The sequence below is a fragment of the Mesoplodon densirostris genome, chromosome 5 (assembly GCF_025265405.1).
Source record: "Mesoplodon densirostris isolate mMesDen1 chromosome 5, mMesDen1 primary haplotype, whole genome shotgun sequence".
NCBI classification, from domain to species: domain Eukaryota; kingdom Metazoa; phylum Chordata; class Mammalia; order Artiodactyla; family Ziphiidae; genus Mesoplodon; species Mesoplodon densirostris.
Window position 1 is genome coordinate 150,167,401 of NC_082665.1, and position 13,696 is coordinate 150,181,096.

Below are 13,696 nucleotides of genomic sequence, written 5' to 3' on the forward strand. Positions count from 1 at the left end.
GACTTATCAGAAGTAGTTAAGCCCAGAAGACAGTAGAATGACAATCACCGAAAGACAACAAAGTTGCCAACCAGGAATTCTAACTCCAGTAAAATTATCTTTCAAGTATGAAAGTGAAATAAAAACGTTCCCGTATAAACAAAGATTGGGAAACATGTTAGAAGACCTGCCTTAGAAGAAATACTAAAAGAAGTCCTTCCAGCTGTAAAGAATGGAAACTCTAATCCACAGGAGGAGATAGAGAGTACCAGAAATGGTAAATATGTTGGTGGATATAAAAGGCTGTGTAGGGCTTCCCTGGTGGTGCAGTGGTTGAGAGTCCACCTGCCGATGCATGGGACACAGGTTCGGGAAGATCCCACATGCCGCGGAGCGGCTAGGCCCGTGAGCCATGGCCGCTGAGCCTGCGCGTCCAGAGCCTGTTCTCCACAACAGGAGAGGTCACAACAATGAGAGACCCGCGTACCGCCAAAAAAAAAAAGGCTGCATATATTATATTTTTTTTAATTTTTAAAGAGACATGAGATTATTTAAAGCAACAATTATAGCACTGTAGTATTAAGATTATAATATATATAGATACGTGAGAATAGCATAAAGAAGGGTAAAGGAAATAGAACTATCTTGGAGTAAAATTGCTGTATTTTGCTATAATTAATTCATTATTAATCTGAAGTTAGTTGTAATAAGTTGAAGAAGTATATTGTAATCCCTAGAGTAACTACTCATACCTAAAAAAAGAAAATGAAACCAACAGAGAAATTGTAATAGCACACTAAAAAATGTTTAACTGCAAAGAAGTACGGCAGATGAAGAGAGGGGAGAAAAAAAGACATAAGATATATAGATAACAAATAGCCCAATGGCTGACATAAATTTAACCATATTAAACACAAATATAGGAGAGACTCCAAAAAGTAGAGACTGAGAAAACTAAGGACTGGGTATGAAATGATAATAAGGAATATTGTTAAATTTTGTTGGAGATGTAAAGCTTAATTATTCTTGCATCTTCATCTGTTAGAGACATAATTAAATATTAGGGGTGAAATGATATACAAAGAACTTGCCTTAAAATGCTACAGAAGACCATTGTTTCGGGGTGCACAAGGAGAGGGGATTCACAGCACCTCCTAAACTAGCTCCAGAGATGGGCGCAAGCCGCGGCTATCAGCACGGACACCAGAGACATGCATGAAACGCTAAGGCTGCTGCTGCAGCCACCAAGAAGCCTGTATGAAAGCACAGGTCACTATCCACACCTCCCCTCCCAGGAGCCTGTGCAGCCCTCCACTGCCAGGGTCCTGTGATCCACGGACAACTTTCCCAGGAGAACACACAGCACGCCTCAGGCTGTTGCAATATCATACTGGCCTCTGCTGCCGCAGGCTCGCCCCGCATTGCGTATCCCTCCCTCCAACTGGCCTAAGTGAGCCAGAGCCCCCATCAGCTGCTACATTAACCTCACCCTGTCTGAGTGAAGAACAGACGCCCTCAGGAGACCTACATGCAGAGGCAGGGCCAAATCCAAAGCTGAACCCCAGGAGCTGTGCAAACAAAGAAGAGAAAGGGAAGTCTCTCCCAGCAGCCTCAGGAGCAGCGGATTAAATCTCCACAGTCAACTTGATGTACCCTGCATCTCTGGAATACGTGAATAGACAACAGGTCAGCCCCAAATTCAGGTGGTGGACTTTGGGAGCAATGATATATATATCTTTTTCCTTTTTCTCTTTTTCCGTGTGGCTCTCAGGGTCTTGGTGCTCCAGCCAGGTGTCAGGCCTGTGCCTCTAAGGTGGAGAGCCGAGTACAGGACATTGGTCCACCAGAGACCTCCCAGCTCCACGTAATATCAAACGGTGAAAGCTCTCCCAGACATCTACAGCTCAACGCTAAGACCCAGCTCCACTCAATGACCAGCACGCTACAGTGCTGGACACCCTACTCCAAACAACTAGCAAGACAGAAACACAACCCCACCCATTAGCAGAGAGGCTGCCTAAAATCATAATAAAGTCACAGACACCCCAAAACACACCACCAGATGTGGTCCTGCCCACCACAAAGACAGGATCCAGCCTCATCCACCAGAACACAGGCAGCAGTCCCCTCCACCAGGAAGCCTACACAACCTACTTAACCAACCTTAGCCACTGGGTGCAGACACCAAAACAACAGGAACTACGAACCTGCAGCCTGCGAAAAGGAGACCCCAAACACAGTAAGTTAAGCAAAATGAGAAGATAGAGAAACATACAGCAGATGAAGGAGCAAGGTAAAAATCTACAGACCAAACAAGTGAAGAGGAAATAGGCAGTTTACCTGAAAAAGATTCAGAGAAATGATAGTAAAGATGATCCAAAATCTTGGAAATAGAATGGAAAAATACAAGAAACGTTTAAAAAGGACCTAGAAGAACTAAAGGGCAAACAGTGACGAACAACAAAATAAATGAAATTTAAAATTTTCTAGAAAGGATCAATAGCAGAATAACTGAAGCAGAAGAACGGATATGTGACCTGGAAAATAAAACAGTAGAAATAACTACTGCAGAGCAGAATAAAGAAAAAAGAATGAAAAGAATTGAGGACAGTCTCAGAGACCTGTCAGGCAACATTAAATGTACCAACATTCAAATTATAGGGGTCCCAGAAGAAGAAGAGAAAAAGAAAGGGACTGAGAAAATATTTGAAGAGATTATAGTTGAAAACTTCCCAAATATGGGAAAGGAAATAGTTAATCAAGTTCAGGAAGCACAGAGAGTCCCATACAGGATAAATCCAAGGAGAAACACGCCAAGACACATATTAATCAAACTATCAAAAATTAAATACAGGGCCTCCCTGGTGGCGCAAGTGGTTGAGAGTCCGCCTGCCGATGCAGGGGATACGGGTTCGTGCCCCGGTCTGGGAGGATCCCATATGCCGCGGAGCGGCTGGGCCCGTGAGCCATGGCCGCTGAGCCTGCGCGTCCGGAGCCTGTGCTCCGCAACGGGGGAGGCCGCGACAGTGAGAGGCCCGCATACCGCAAAAAAAAAAAAAAAAATTAAATACAAAGAAAACATATTAAAAGCAGCAAGGGAAAAGCAACAAATAACACACAAGGGAATCCCCATAAGGTTAACAGCTGACCTTTCATCAGAAACTCTACAACACTCCCAGAAGGGAGTGGCAGGACATATTTAAAGTGATGAAAGGGAAGAACCTACAACCAAAATTACTGTACTCAGCAAGGATCTTATTCAGATTTGATGGAGAAATTAACACCTTTACAGACAAGCAAAAGCTAAGAGAATTCAGCACCACCGACCTAGCTTTACAACAAATGCTAAAGGAACTCCTCTAGGCAGGAAACACAAGAGAAGGAAAAGACCTACAATAACAAACCCAAAACAATTAAGAAAATGGTAGTAGGAACATACATATCGATAATTACCTTAAATGTAAATGGATTAAATGCTCCAAACAAAAAACATAGACTGGTTGAATGGATACAACCACAAGACCCATATATATGCTGTCTACAAGAGACCCACGTCAGACCTAGGGACACATACAGACTGAAAGTGAGGGCATGGAAAACGATATTCCATGCAAATGGAAATCAGAAGAAAGCTGGAGTAGCAATTCTCATATCAGACAAAATAGACTTTAAAATAAAGACTATTACAAGAGACAGAGAGGGACACTACATAATGATCAAGGGATCAATCCACGAAGAAGATATAACAATTGTAAATATTTATGCACCCAACATAGGAGCACCACAATACATAAGGCAAATGCTCACAGCCATAAGAGGGGAAATGGAGAGTAAAACAAGAATAGCAGGGGACTTTAACACCCCACTTTCACCAATGGACAGATCATCCAAGATGAAAATAAGGAAACACAAGCTTTAAATGATACATTAAACAAGTTGGACTGAATTGATATTTATAGGACATTCCATCCAAAAACAACAGAATACACTTTCTGCTCAAGTGCTCATGGAACATTCTCCAGGATACATTATATCTTGGGTCAAAAATCAAGCCTTGGTAAATTTAAGAAAGTTGAAATTATATCAAATATCTTTTCCGACCACAATGCTATGAGCCTAGATATCAATTACAGAAAAAAATCTGTAAAAAATACAAATACATGGAGGCTACACAATACACTACTTAATAATAAAGAGATCACTGAAGAAATCAAAAAATACCTAGAGACAAATGACAATGAAAACACGACAACCCAAAACCTATGGGTTGCAGCAAAAGTAGTTTTAAGAGGGAAGTTGATAGCAATACAATCCTACCTCAGGAAACAAGGGACATCTCAAATAAACAACCTAACCTTACACCTGAAGCAATTAGAGGAAGAAGAACAAAAATACCCCAAAGTTAGCAGAAGGAAAGAAATCATAAAGATCAGATCAGAAATAAATAAAAAAGAAATGAAGGAAGCAGTAGCAAAGATCGATACAACTAAAAGCTGGTTCTTTGAGAAGATAAACAAAATTGATAAACCATTAGCCAGACTCATCAAGAAAAAAAGGGAGAAGACTCAAAGCAATTAATTAGAAATGAAAAAGGAGAAGTAACAACTGACACTGCAGAAATACAAAGGTTCATGAGAGATTACTACAAGCAACTATATGCCAATAAAATGGACCACCTGGAAGAAATGGACAAAGTCTTAGAAAAGCACAACCTTCTGAGACTGAACCAGGAAGAAATAGAAAATATAAACAGACCAATCACAAGCACTGAAATTGAAACTCTGATTAAATATATTCCAACAAACAAAAGCCCAGGACCAGATGGCTTCACAGGCAAATTCTGTCAAACATTTAGAGAAGAGCTAACACCTATCCTTCTGAAACTCTTCCAAAATATAGCAGAGGGAGGAACACTCCCAAACTCATTCTACGAGGCCACCATCATACCAAAACCAGACAAAGATGTCACAAAGTAAGAAAACTACAGGCCAATATCACTGATGAACATATATGCAAAAATCCTCAACAAAATACTAGCAAACAGAATCCAACAGCACATTAAAGGATCATACACCATGATCAAGTGGGGTTTTTCCCAGGAATGCAAGGATTCTTCAATATACTCAAATCAATCAATGTGATACACCATATTAACAAAGTGAAGGATAAAAAACATATGATCATCTTAATAGAGGCAGAAAAAGCTTTTGACAAAATTCAACACCCATTTAGGATTAAAAAAGCCCAGAAAGTAGGCATAGAGGGAACTTACCTCAACATTAAAAAGACCATGTATGGGGCTTCCCTGGTGGCGCAGTGGTTGAGAGTCCGCCTGCCGATGCAGGGGACACGGGTTCGTGCCCCGATCCCGGAAGATCCCACATGCCGCGGAGCGGCTGGGCCCGCGAGCCATGGCCGCGGAGCCTGTGTGTCCGGAGCCTGTGCTCCGCAACGGGAGAGGCCACAGCAGTGAGAGGCCCGCGTACAGCAAAAAAAAAAAAAAAAAAAAAAAAAAAAGACCATGTATGACAAACCCACAGCCAACATCGTTCTCAATGGTGGAAAACTGAAAACATTTCCACTAAGATCAGGAGCAAGACAGGCTGCCCACTCTCACCACTATTATTCAACATAGTTTTGGAAGTTTTAACCACAGCAATCAAAGAAGTAAAAGAAATAAAATGAATCCAAATCAGAGAAGAGGAAATAAAGCTGTCACTGTTTGCAGATGACATGATACTATACATAGAGAATCCTAAAAATGCCACCAGAAAACTACTAGAGCTAAGCAGTGAATTTGGTAAAGTAGCAGGATACAAAATTAATGCACAGAAATCCCTTGCATTCCTATACAGCAATGATGAAAAATCTGAAAGAGAAATAAAGGAAACACTCCCATTTACCACTGCAACAAAAAGAATAAAATACCTAGGAATAAGTCTACCTACAGAGACAAAAGACCTGTATGCAGAAAATTATAAGACACTGATCATAGAAATTTAAGATGATACAAACAGATGGAGAGATATACCATGTTCTTGGATTGGAAGAATCAACATTGTGAAAATGACTATACTACCCAAAGCAATCTATAGATTCCGTGCAATTCCTATCAAACTACCAATGTCATTTTTCACAGAACTAGAACCAAAAATTTCACAATTTGTATGGAAACACAGAAGACCCCAAATAGCCATAGTAATCTTCAGAAAGAAAAACGGTGCTGGAGTAATCAGGCTCCCTGACTTCAGACTATACTACAGAGTTACAGTAATCAAGGCAGTATGGTGCTGGCACAAAAACAGAAATATAGATCAATGGAACAGGATAGAAAGCCCAGAGATAAACCCACGCACATATGGTCACCTTATTTTTGGTAAAGGAGGCAAGAATATACATTGGAGAAAAGGCAGACTCTTCAGTAAATGGTGCTGGGAAAACTGGACAGCTACAGGTAAAAGAATGAAATTAGAGCACACCCTAACACCATACACAAAAATAAGCTCAAAATGGATTAAAGACCTAAACGTAAGGCCAGACACTATCAAACTCTTAGAGGAAAACATAGGCAGAACACTCTATGACATAAATCACAGCAAGATCCTTTTTGCCCTACCTCCTAGAGAAATGGAAATAAAAACAAAAATAAACAAATGGGACCTAATGAAACTTAAAAGCTTTTGCACAGCAAAGGAAACCATAAACAATACGAAAAGACAACCCTCAAAATGAGAGAAAATATTTTCAAACGAAGCAACTGACAAAGGATTAATCTCCAAAATATACAAGCAGCTCATGCAGCTCAATGTCAAAAAAACAAACAACCCAATCCAAAAATGGGCAGAAGACCTAAATAGACATTTGTCCAAAGAAGATATACAGATTGCCAACAAACCCATGAAAGGATGCTCAACATCACTACCCATTAGAGAAATACAACTCAGAACCACAATGAGGTATCACCTCACACCAGTCAGAATGGCCATCATCAAAAAGTCTACAAACAATAAATGCTGGATTGGTTGTGCAGAAAAGGGGACCCTCTTGCACTGTTGGTGGGAATGTAAATTGATACAGCCTCTATGGAGAGCAGTATGGAGTTTCCTTAACTAAAAATAGAACTACCATACGACCCAGCAGTCCCACTATGTGGCATATACCCTGAGAAAACCATAAGTCAAAAAAGAGTCATGTACCATAGTGTTCATTGCAGCTCTATTTACAATAGCCAGGACATGGAAGCAACCTAAGTGTCCATCGACAGATGAATGGATAAAGAAGATGTGGCATATATACAATGGAATATTACTCAGCCATAAAAAGAAACGAAATTGAGTTCTTTGTAGTGAGGTGGATGGACCTAGAGTCTGTCATACCGAGTGAAGTAAGTCAGAAAGAGAAAAACAAATACTATATGCTGATGCATATATATGGAATCTAAAAAAAAATGTCATTTAGAACCTAGGGGCAGGACAGGAATAAAGATGCAGACATAGACAATGGACTTGAGGACACGGGGAGGGGGAAGGGTTAGCTGGGAGGAAGTGAGAGGGTGGCATGGACATATATACACTACCAAACGTAAGGTAGATAGCTAGTGGGAAGCAGCCACATAGCACAGGGAGACCAGCTCCATGCTTTGTGACCACCTAGAGCGGTTGGAGAGGGAGGAGATATGGGTATATAGGTATATGCATAGCTGACTCACTTTGTTATAAAGCAGAAACTAACACACCATTGTAAAGCAATTATACTCCAATAAAGACATTTAAAATTTAAAAATGCTACAGAAGAAAACAAAACTTTAGGAAAATTGATGAAACAATAATGACAAAATGACTGTTTTTGAAATTTTCCAAAATAAAAATTTTAAGAATATGTAATGTCCCAATTTTGAATGACAGCCCCTTCAGGCTAATTTCTTATTGTTTTGACATGTCATCATTTTTTGAGTGCTTTCTTTCAGAGCAAAATGTCCCAGGCTCACTTTCTGTCTTTATTGCTTACGTTATCTATTCCTACGTAAAAGAAATTACAGTAGTTGCCCCTTACCCATGGTTTCTCTTCCCACAGTTTCAGTTACCAGTCAGCTATGATTCAAAAATATTAAATGGAAAATTCCAAAAGTAATCTATTGATAAGTTTGAAGTTGCATGCTGTTATGAGAAGCATGATGAAATCTCATGCCATCCAGCTTTGTCCCTCTCCATCCTGCCCGGGACATTGAATCATACCATTGTCCAGTGTATCCCACCAGTTAGTCACTTAGTGGTTGTTGTAGGTCATCAGATTGACTGTCACAGTATTACAGTGTTTGTGTTCAAGTAACCCTTCTTTTACTTAATAATCGTCTCAATGCCCAAGAGTAGTGATGCTGGCAATTCGGATATGTCAAAGAGAAGCCGTAAGTGCCTCCTTTAAGTGAATAGGTGAAAGTTCTAGACTGAACAAGGAAAGAAAAAAATCATACGCTGAGTTTGCTAAGATTTTCGTTAAGAATAGATTTCTATCGAAATTGTGAGGAAGGAAAAAGAAATTCCTATTAGTTTTGCTGTCACACCTCAAACTGCAAAAGTGATAGCCACAGTGCTTGATGAGTTCTTAGTTAAGATGGAAAAGGTGTTAAATTTATACAGCATATTTTGAGAGAGAGAGAGAGACCACATTCACATAACTTTTATTACAGTATATTGTTATAATTGTCCTATTTTATTAGTTATTTTTGTTGATCTCTTACTATGCCTAATTTATCAATTAAACTTTATCATAGGCATGTTTGTATCGGCAAAAAAAATAGTATATAGAGGGTTCGGAATGATCCGCAGTTTCAGACATCTGCTGGGGGTCTTGGAATGTATCCCACATGGATAGAAGGGGAGTACCATACTTGAAAACTTAGAGGCTTAAAGCAATAAGTATTCATGGTCTCATATAGTTTCTGTGGGTCAGAAATTTGTGACTGGCTTAGCTGTTCATTTGGTTTAGATTCTCTCATAGGGTTGCAGTTAAGATGTTAGCCAGGGCTTTAACCTCTGAAGTCTTGATAGTAAATTTGCTTCTTCCATAACGGTTCATTCACATGGTTGGCAAGTTAGTGTTGACTGTTGGTAGGAGGCCTTAGATCCTTACCATGTTGACCTCTCAGTGGACTGTTTCAAGTCTGCCAGCCTCCCTCAGAATGAATGGTCCAAAAGAGAGTAAGGAGGACACTTGTGTGTGTTTTATGACCTCAAGAGTCATATAATGTAATTCCCACAATATTCCTTAGATTACATGTCAGCCTTATTCATTTTCAGAAGAGATTATATTAAGGGCATGAATACCAGGAGACAGTGGTCAATTGGGAGTCACCTTGTAGGCCGATACTACATTACCCTAGCACAGGAATCTCCCACGAACCCTTGTTCCTTTTGATATAGAGTAATATGTAAAGATCAAAATCTTGTTACTAGGGTTACTCATTGTCGATTGGTTATCATTTGCGCTAGGCACCATTCGTACACAGAGCTAAGAAATATATATATTTCTCTCTATATACACATATGTTTAAATCATGCATTCATATTGATATTTCTGACTTAAATTTAGCATAAGAGGGTTTTTACCTCTTTGCTTTTATGTTTTCCATTTTTATTTTTTGGAAATATGTAAAAAATTTACATACTTATAAAGTCAAAACCATGTAAAATATATATATATATATTTAGAGAAGTCTTTCTTATATGCCTCCCTCTACACCCCTTTGCTACCAGTAACCATTTTTATTTGTTTTTGGTCTATCCTTCCAGTGTTTCATTCTGCAAATATAGATAAATGCATGCACACATACAAATATGTGTATTCTTATTCTCCATTCTCCTCCCTCTCAATCTCCTGTCTCCTACAAAGGATAGCATACTTTATATGGTGTTCTGTGCCTTACATTTTAATTTAACAGTATATCCTGGGTATTACTCCATAACTTTATTTGGAGATCTTCATTTTCTTATGGCTATATATGATCTATTATGTGGATATAGTATTGAGAGTTGGGTCAGTCTTTTGCTGGAAATAATGTGCATCAGATAATATTGTGTCATTTGGTACTTGTACCAGGTGTGTTGGTGGGGTAGATTGCTAAAGTGGGACTGCTGGGGCAAAGGAAAAATATGTATACAATTTTGTTGGATATTGGCAGATTCCCCTTCATAGGTATTATGCCATTTTTGCTGTCCCATTGGAGGTATTGTGAGGATTAAATGAGTTCATGAGTGTAGAGTGCCTGACACGATGACCGTTTATTCAAAATAGCTGTTACCCTAAAGTCAACATCCTTAGACCTTTCCTACATTGTCAGATGAATTTCAAGACTTCTCAATATCCTACATACATTTCTAGATATATATTTCACTTTACATGTAGCCCCTTTGATTGCTTTGTGCAGAACTAAACATGACACTCGGTGGTAGATCATTCCAAAATGTTTATTTTATATGTTTAAGAGGTTGAAAAACAACCTGAAAGAAGAATCAGATAGGAGGCCCTATTCTTTCGTACATTCTCAAACATTGGGGTTTATAAAGTGGCAATTTACATTGGAATGTTTCTGTCCCATAAAACCATTCAACATTATGATGGTAAATTCCTTCAGGATAATAAACTGTAGAATACTTTGGGGAAATCATTTTCCTAACTGAGCCTGCATTTTAATGTTTTATTTTTGGAACCACCTATAGTTTAGCTAGTTGAATACAGGCTAAGGTGAAGGGCTCTAATCTGTTCAATGATCACAGGCTGTACCCCTCTTGATTATTGCCTAACAGATTTATGGCTTAATTACAAGAACAATCAAATATAAATGAGTCTAGAGACATTGTTAGTATATGCTTTAAAAATAAGTGAAAATTTACTAGCTGCTGATGGTATTAAAAAAGGATTACTTGCTAAAGTACTTTTAGAATAGTTTATTTAACCTAGGGGAGATAACTGTTAACATTAAGATGAAAACTCTAGAAAAATTATTTCTCCATTGGTTCCAGTATTTTTATATTCATAACTGGTTTTTTAGAAATGTTTTTGTTTTTATTTAAACAAGTAGTAACTTATCTAAAATAAGTAGCTATTTAATAAAGTAATAGTAATAAAGTAATTTGAATAAAACTAGATGCATTTATTTTAGTAGTTTGTTAATAAGCTTTTCTGAAAATTCTCTGTTATATTATCTGCCAGTGCTTCATTATCTTTGTAACATTCTAGATTTATAAATTAGTACATGACACTCTTATTCTTTGCCCATTTAAATTTATTTCTAGGTGCTAACTGCCAAAGAAAGGAAAACTCAGATTGATGATAGAAACAAATTGACTGAGCATTTTATCATCACATTGCCTATGTTGCTATCAAAGGTACAGTTTCATTTACAGTTTTGTGATAATATGCCACTGAGTTTGCTTATTACACTGTACTATTAAAGTAGTTACTTCGTTTTCTTTGCTTCTCCTTCTAGTATTCTGCAGATGCAGAGAAGGTAGCAAACTTGCTACAAATCCCACAGTATTTTGATCTAGAAATTTATAGCACAGGTAGAATGGAAAAGGTAAGACGCTATAAAATTGAAATTCTGCTATTACAGTCAGTTTTATTAACTGAATTATTTTATTTTCATGTAATATATAGGCTTATTTGTTATTTGACAGATGCTTTTTAAAATTTTTATTATTAATCTAAATATCATAGTTTTTCTTTTTTTCCTCCTCAGCATCTAGATGCTTTACTAAAACAGATTAAATTTGTTGTGGAGAAACACGTAGAATCAGATGTTCTAGAAGCCTGCAGTAAAACCTATAGCATCTTATGCAGTGAAGAGTATACCATCCAGAACAGAGTTGACATAGCTCGAAGCCAACTGATTGATGAGTTTGTAGATCGATTCAATCATTCTGTGGAAGATCTATTGCAAGAGGTCTGTTTTAAAGTTAATGTATACATATAATGATTTTGGCTAATAATTTTTCAAGGTAGCTGAGTTTTAAATTGTTTCCATTTTAAAATAAAATCTAGTAGAATTCTCTACTCCTTTCAAAACTTAGCAGCATTATTGCAGTTGTTCATTTTATGAAGATCAGCCTTAGTTACACTTCATTTTTATTTTAAAAACCTGTTTCATAAAAGACAGACTTTTTTTTCTCTTTTAAGAAAGGTCTGACTTAAGTCATTTTTTCATTTTCTATTCCTGGGACCTAATTTGCATTTTAATATTACTGAACTATTACGTGCTAATGAATAGAACATAAAAATTGTGTGCTTATAAAGGATGGCTTACCAGTGGTGTGCCCAAGATAGCAGCAAGCATCTCCAACTGGTTATTTTTATAATTATTTCTGTGATTCCTGCCTCTTGCCCTCTCCTTTCAATCTATGTAAGGCAATCTGGAATTCCCACAGCTTAGTATGTCCTGACGGCCAGGCTGATAGGATTTACTTTTAATCCATGTAATCAGTTTTCCCCTACTTTTAATTTTAACTTCTAATTTTTTTCAACCATTTTTTGATTTTCATTGTGATTTTGAAGTTACAGATGTAACTGACAATCAGTAAAATCTTTGAAATAACCAATAAAATCTTTAAAGTACCTATCCTTTCACTCAGCAGTTTCAAGGAATTTATCCGAAGGTATTAATCAGAAAATTGTACAAAGTCACGTTTATGACATTGTTTAAAATGCAAAAGTGGTTATTTCTGGGTGTTGGGCTTATGGGTGTGTTTTACTTTTTGTTTTTTTGCTTATTTGTATTTTCTCATTTATCAACAGTGAATATATACTATTTATATAATAAAAAAGAATTTTTCTTTAGGCAGTAAGTATTAATAGACTTCCATGTGAATTTGAGGATGAGTAAATTGATGGTATTAAGGTACTGTCTGCTTTTTTTTATAGGGAGAAGAAGCTGATGATGATGATATTTACAATGTTCTTTCTACATTAAAGCGGTTAACCTCTTTCCACAAGTATGTCATTTTATTTAAAGTAGATTTAATGAATAACCTATATTAGTCAACATAAAACAAACTGATTGTAATGTTTAACATCCATGTAACAATGGGAAATTTTAGAGAAATATTGAGATGTTGTGACGTTTTCTTTTTATTATTCAGATTTGAGTTTTTATTATAATTTGATTACTTAAGGAGTAAGATTTATCATTCAGTGTAATGAATGTACACTGTACACTATAAAAGTTTAAGATAATCAGTATAGTTAACAAATTAGATGGGCTTATTTTGCAAGCTAGAGTTTTTATAGGTATAATTTTCAGATGGTAGCTCTTAGAAATCTTACTAAATAAAAATCACAGCTTTGGAGAAAGCCACAAAACTATTTCTATAAGCTTTTTTTCCTGAATTGTTCTTGTTTGTCTAGTTTGTTTATTATTGTGTTCTTACTATGTAGACAGAACTGTTGGATTTGAATAAGGAAAATAAGGCTCAGATCGATGAAATAGGTGTCATTTTCAAATTGTAATTTTCATCTTCCTTGTAATGAAACATGCTTATCTTCTCCATAAAGAAAGGAAAATAAAGAACTTTGTTGTGAAAAAGAATGTTTAGGTGTAGCCCTTACTTTGATGAATACTTCAGATTTCAAAAGCAGTGTCTAAAATCTAAGCCTTTTCTGTATACACAAGTACATTTTTGGAATTCCATGGAGAAGCAAACTCTTACTTGAAAAAATATTTTGA

At 37.1% G+C, this 13,696-nt stretch overlaps 1 protein-coding gene across 2 annotated transcripts in view; it reads left to right on the plus strand.

Moving 5' to 3' along the window:
* The window catches only part of STAG1 (STAG1 cohesin complex component), a 436,282-nt gene that overhangs the window by 372,817 nt on the left and 49,769 nt on the right, over window positions 1-13,696 (plus strand). For both annotated transcript variants that reach the window (XM_060099648.1, XM_060099649.1), the window contains 4 exons: window positions 11,271-11,363; window positions 11,465-11,554; window positions 11,717-11,920; window positions 12,895-12,965. In XM_060099648.1, the coding sequence (XP_059955631.1) occupies window positions 11,271-11,363; window positions 11,465-11,554; window positions 11,717-11,920; window positions 12,895-12,965 (458 nt within the window). The remainder of the gene's footprint in view (window positions 1-11,270; window positions 11,364-11,464; window positions 11,555-11,716; window positions 11,921-12,894; window positions 12,966-13,696) is intronic.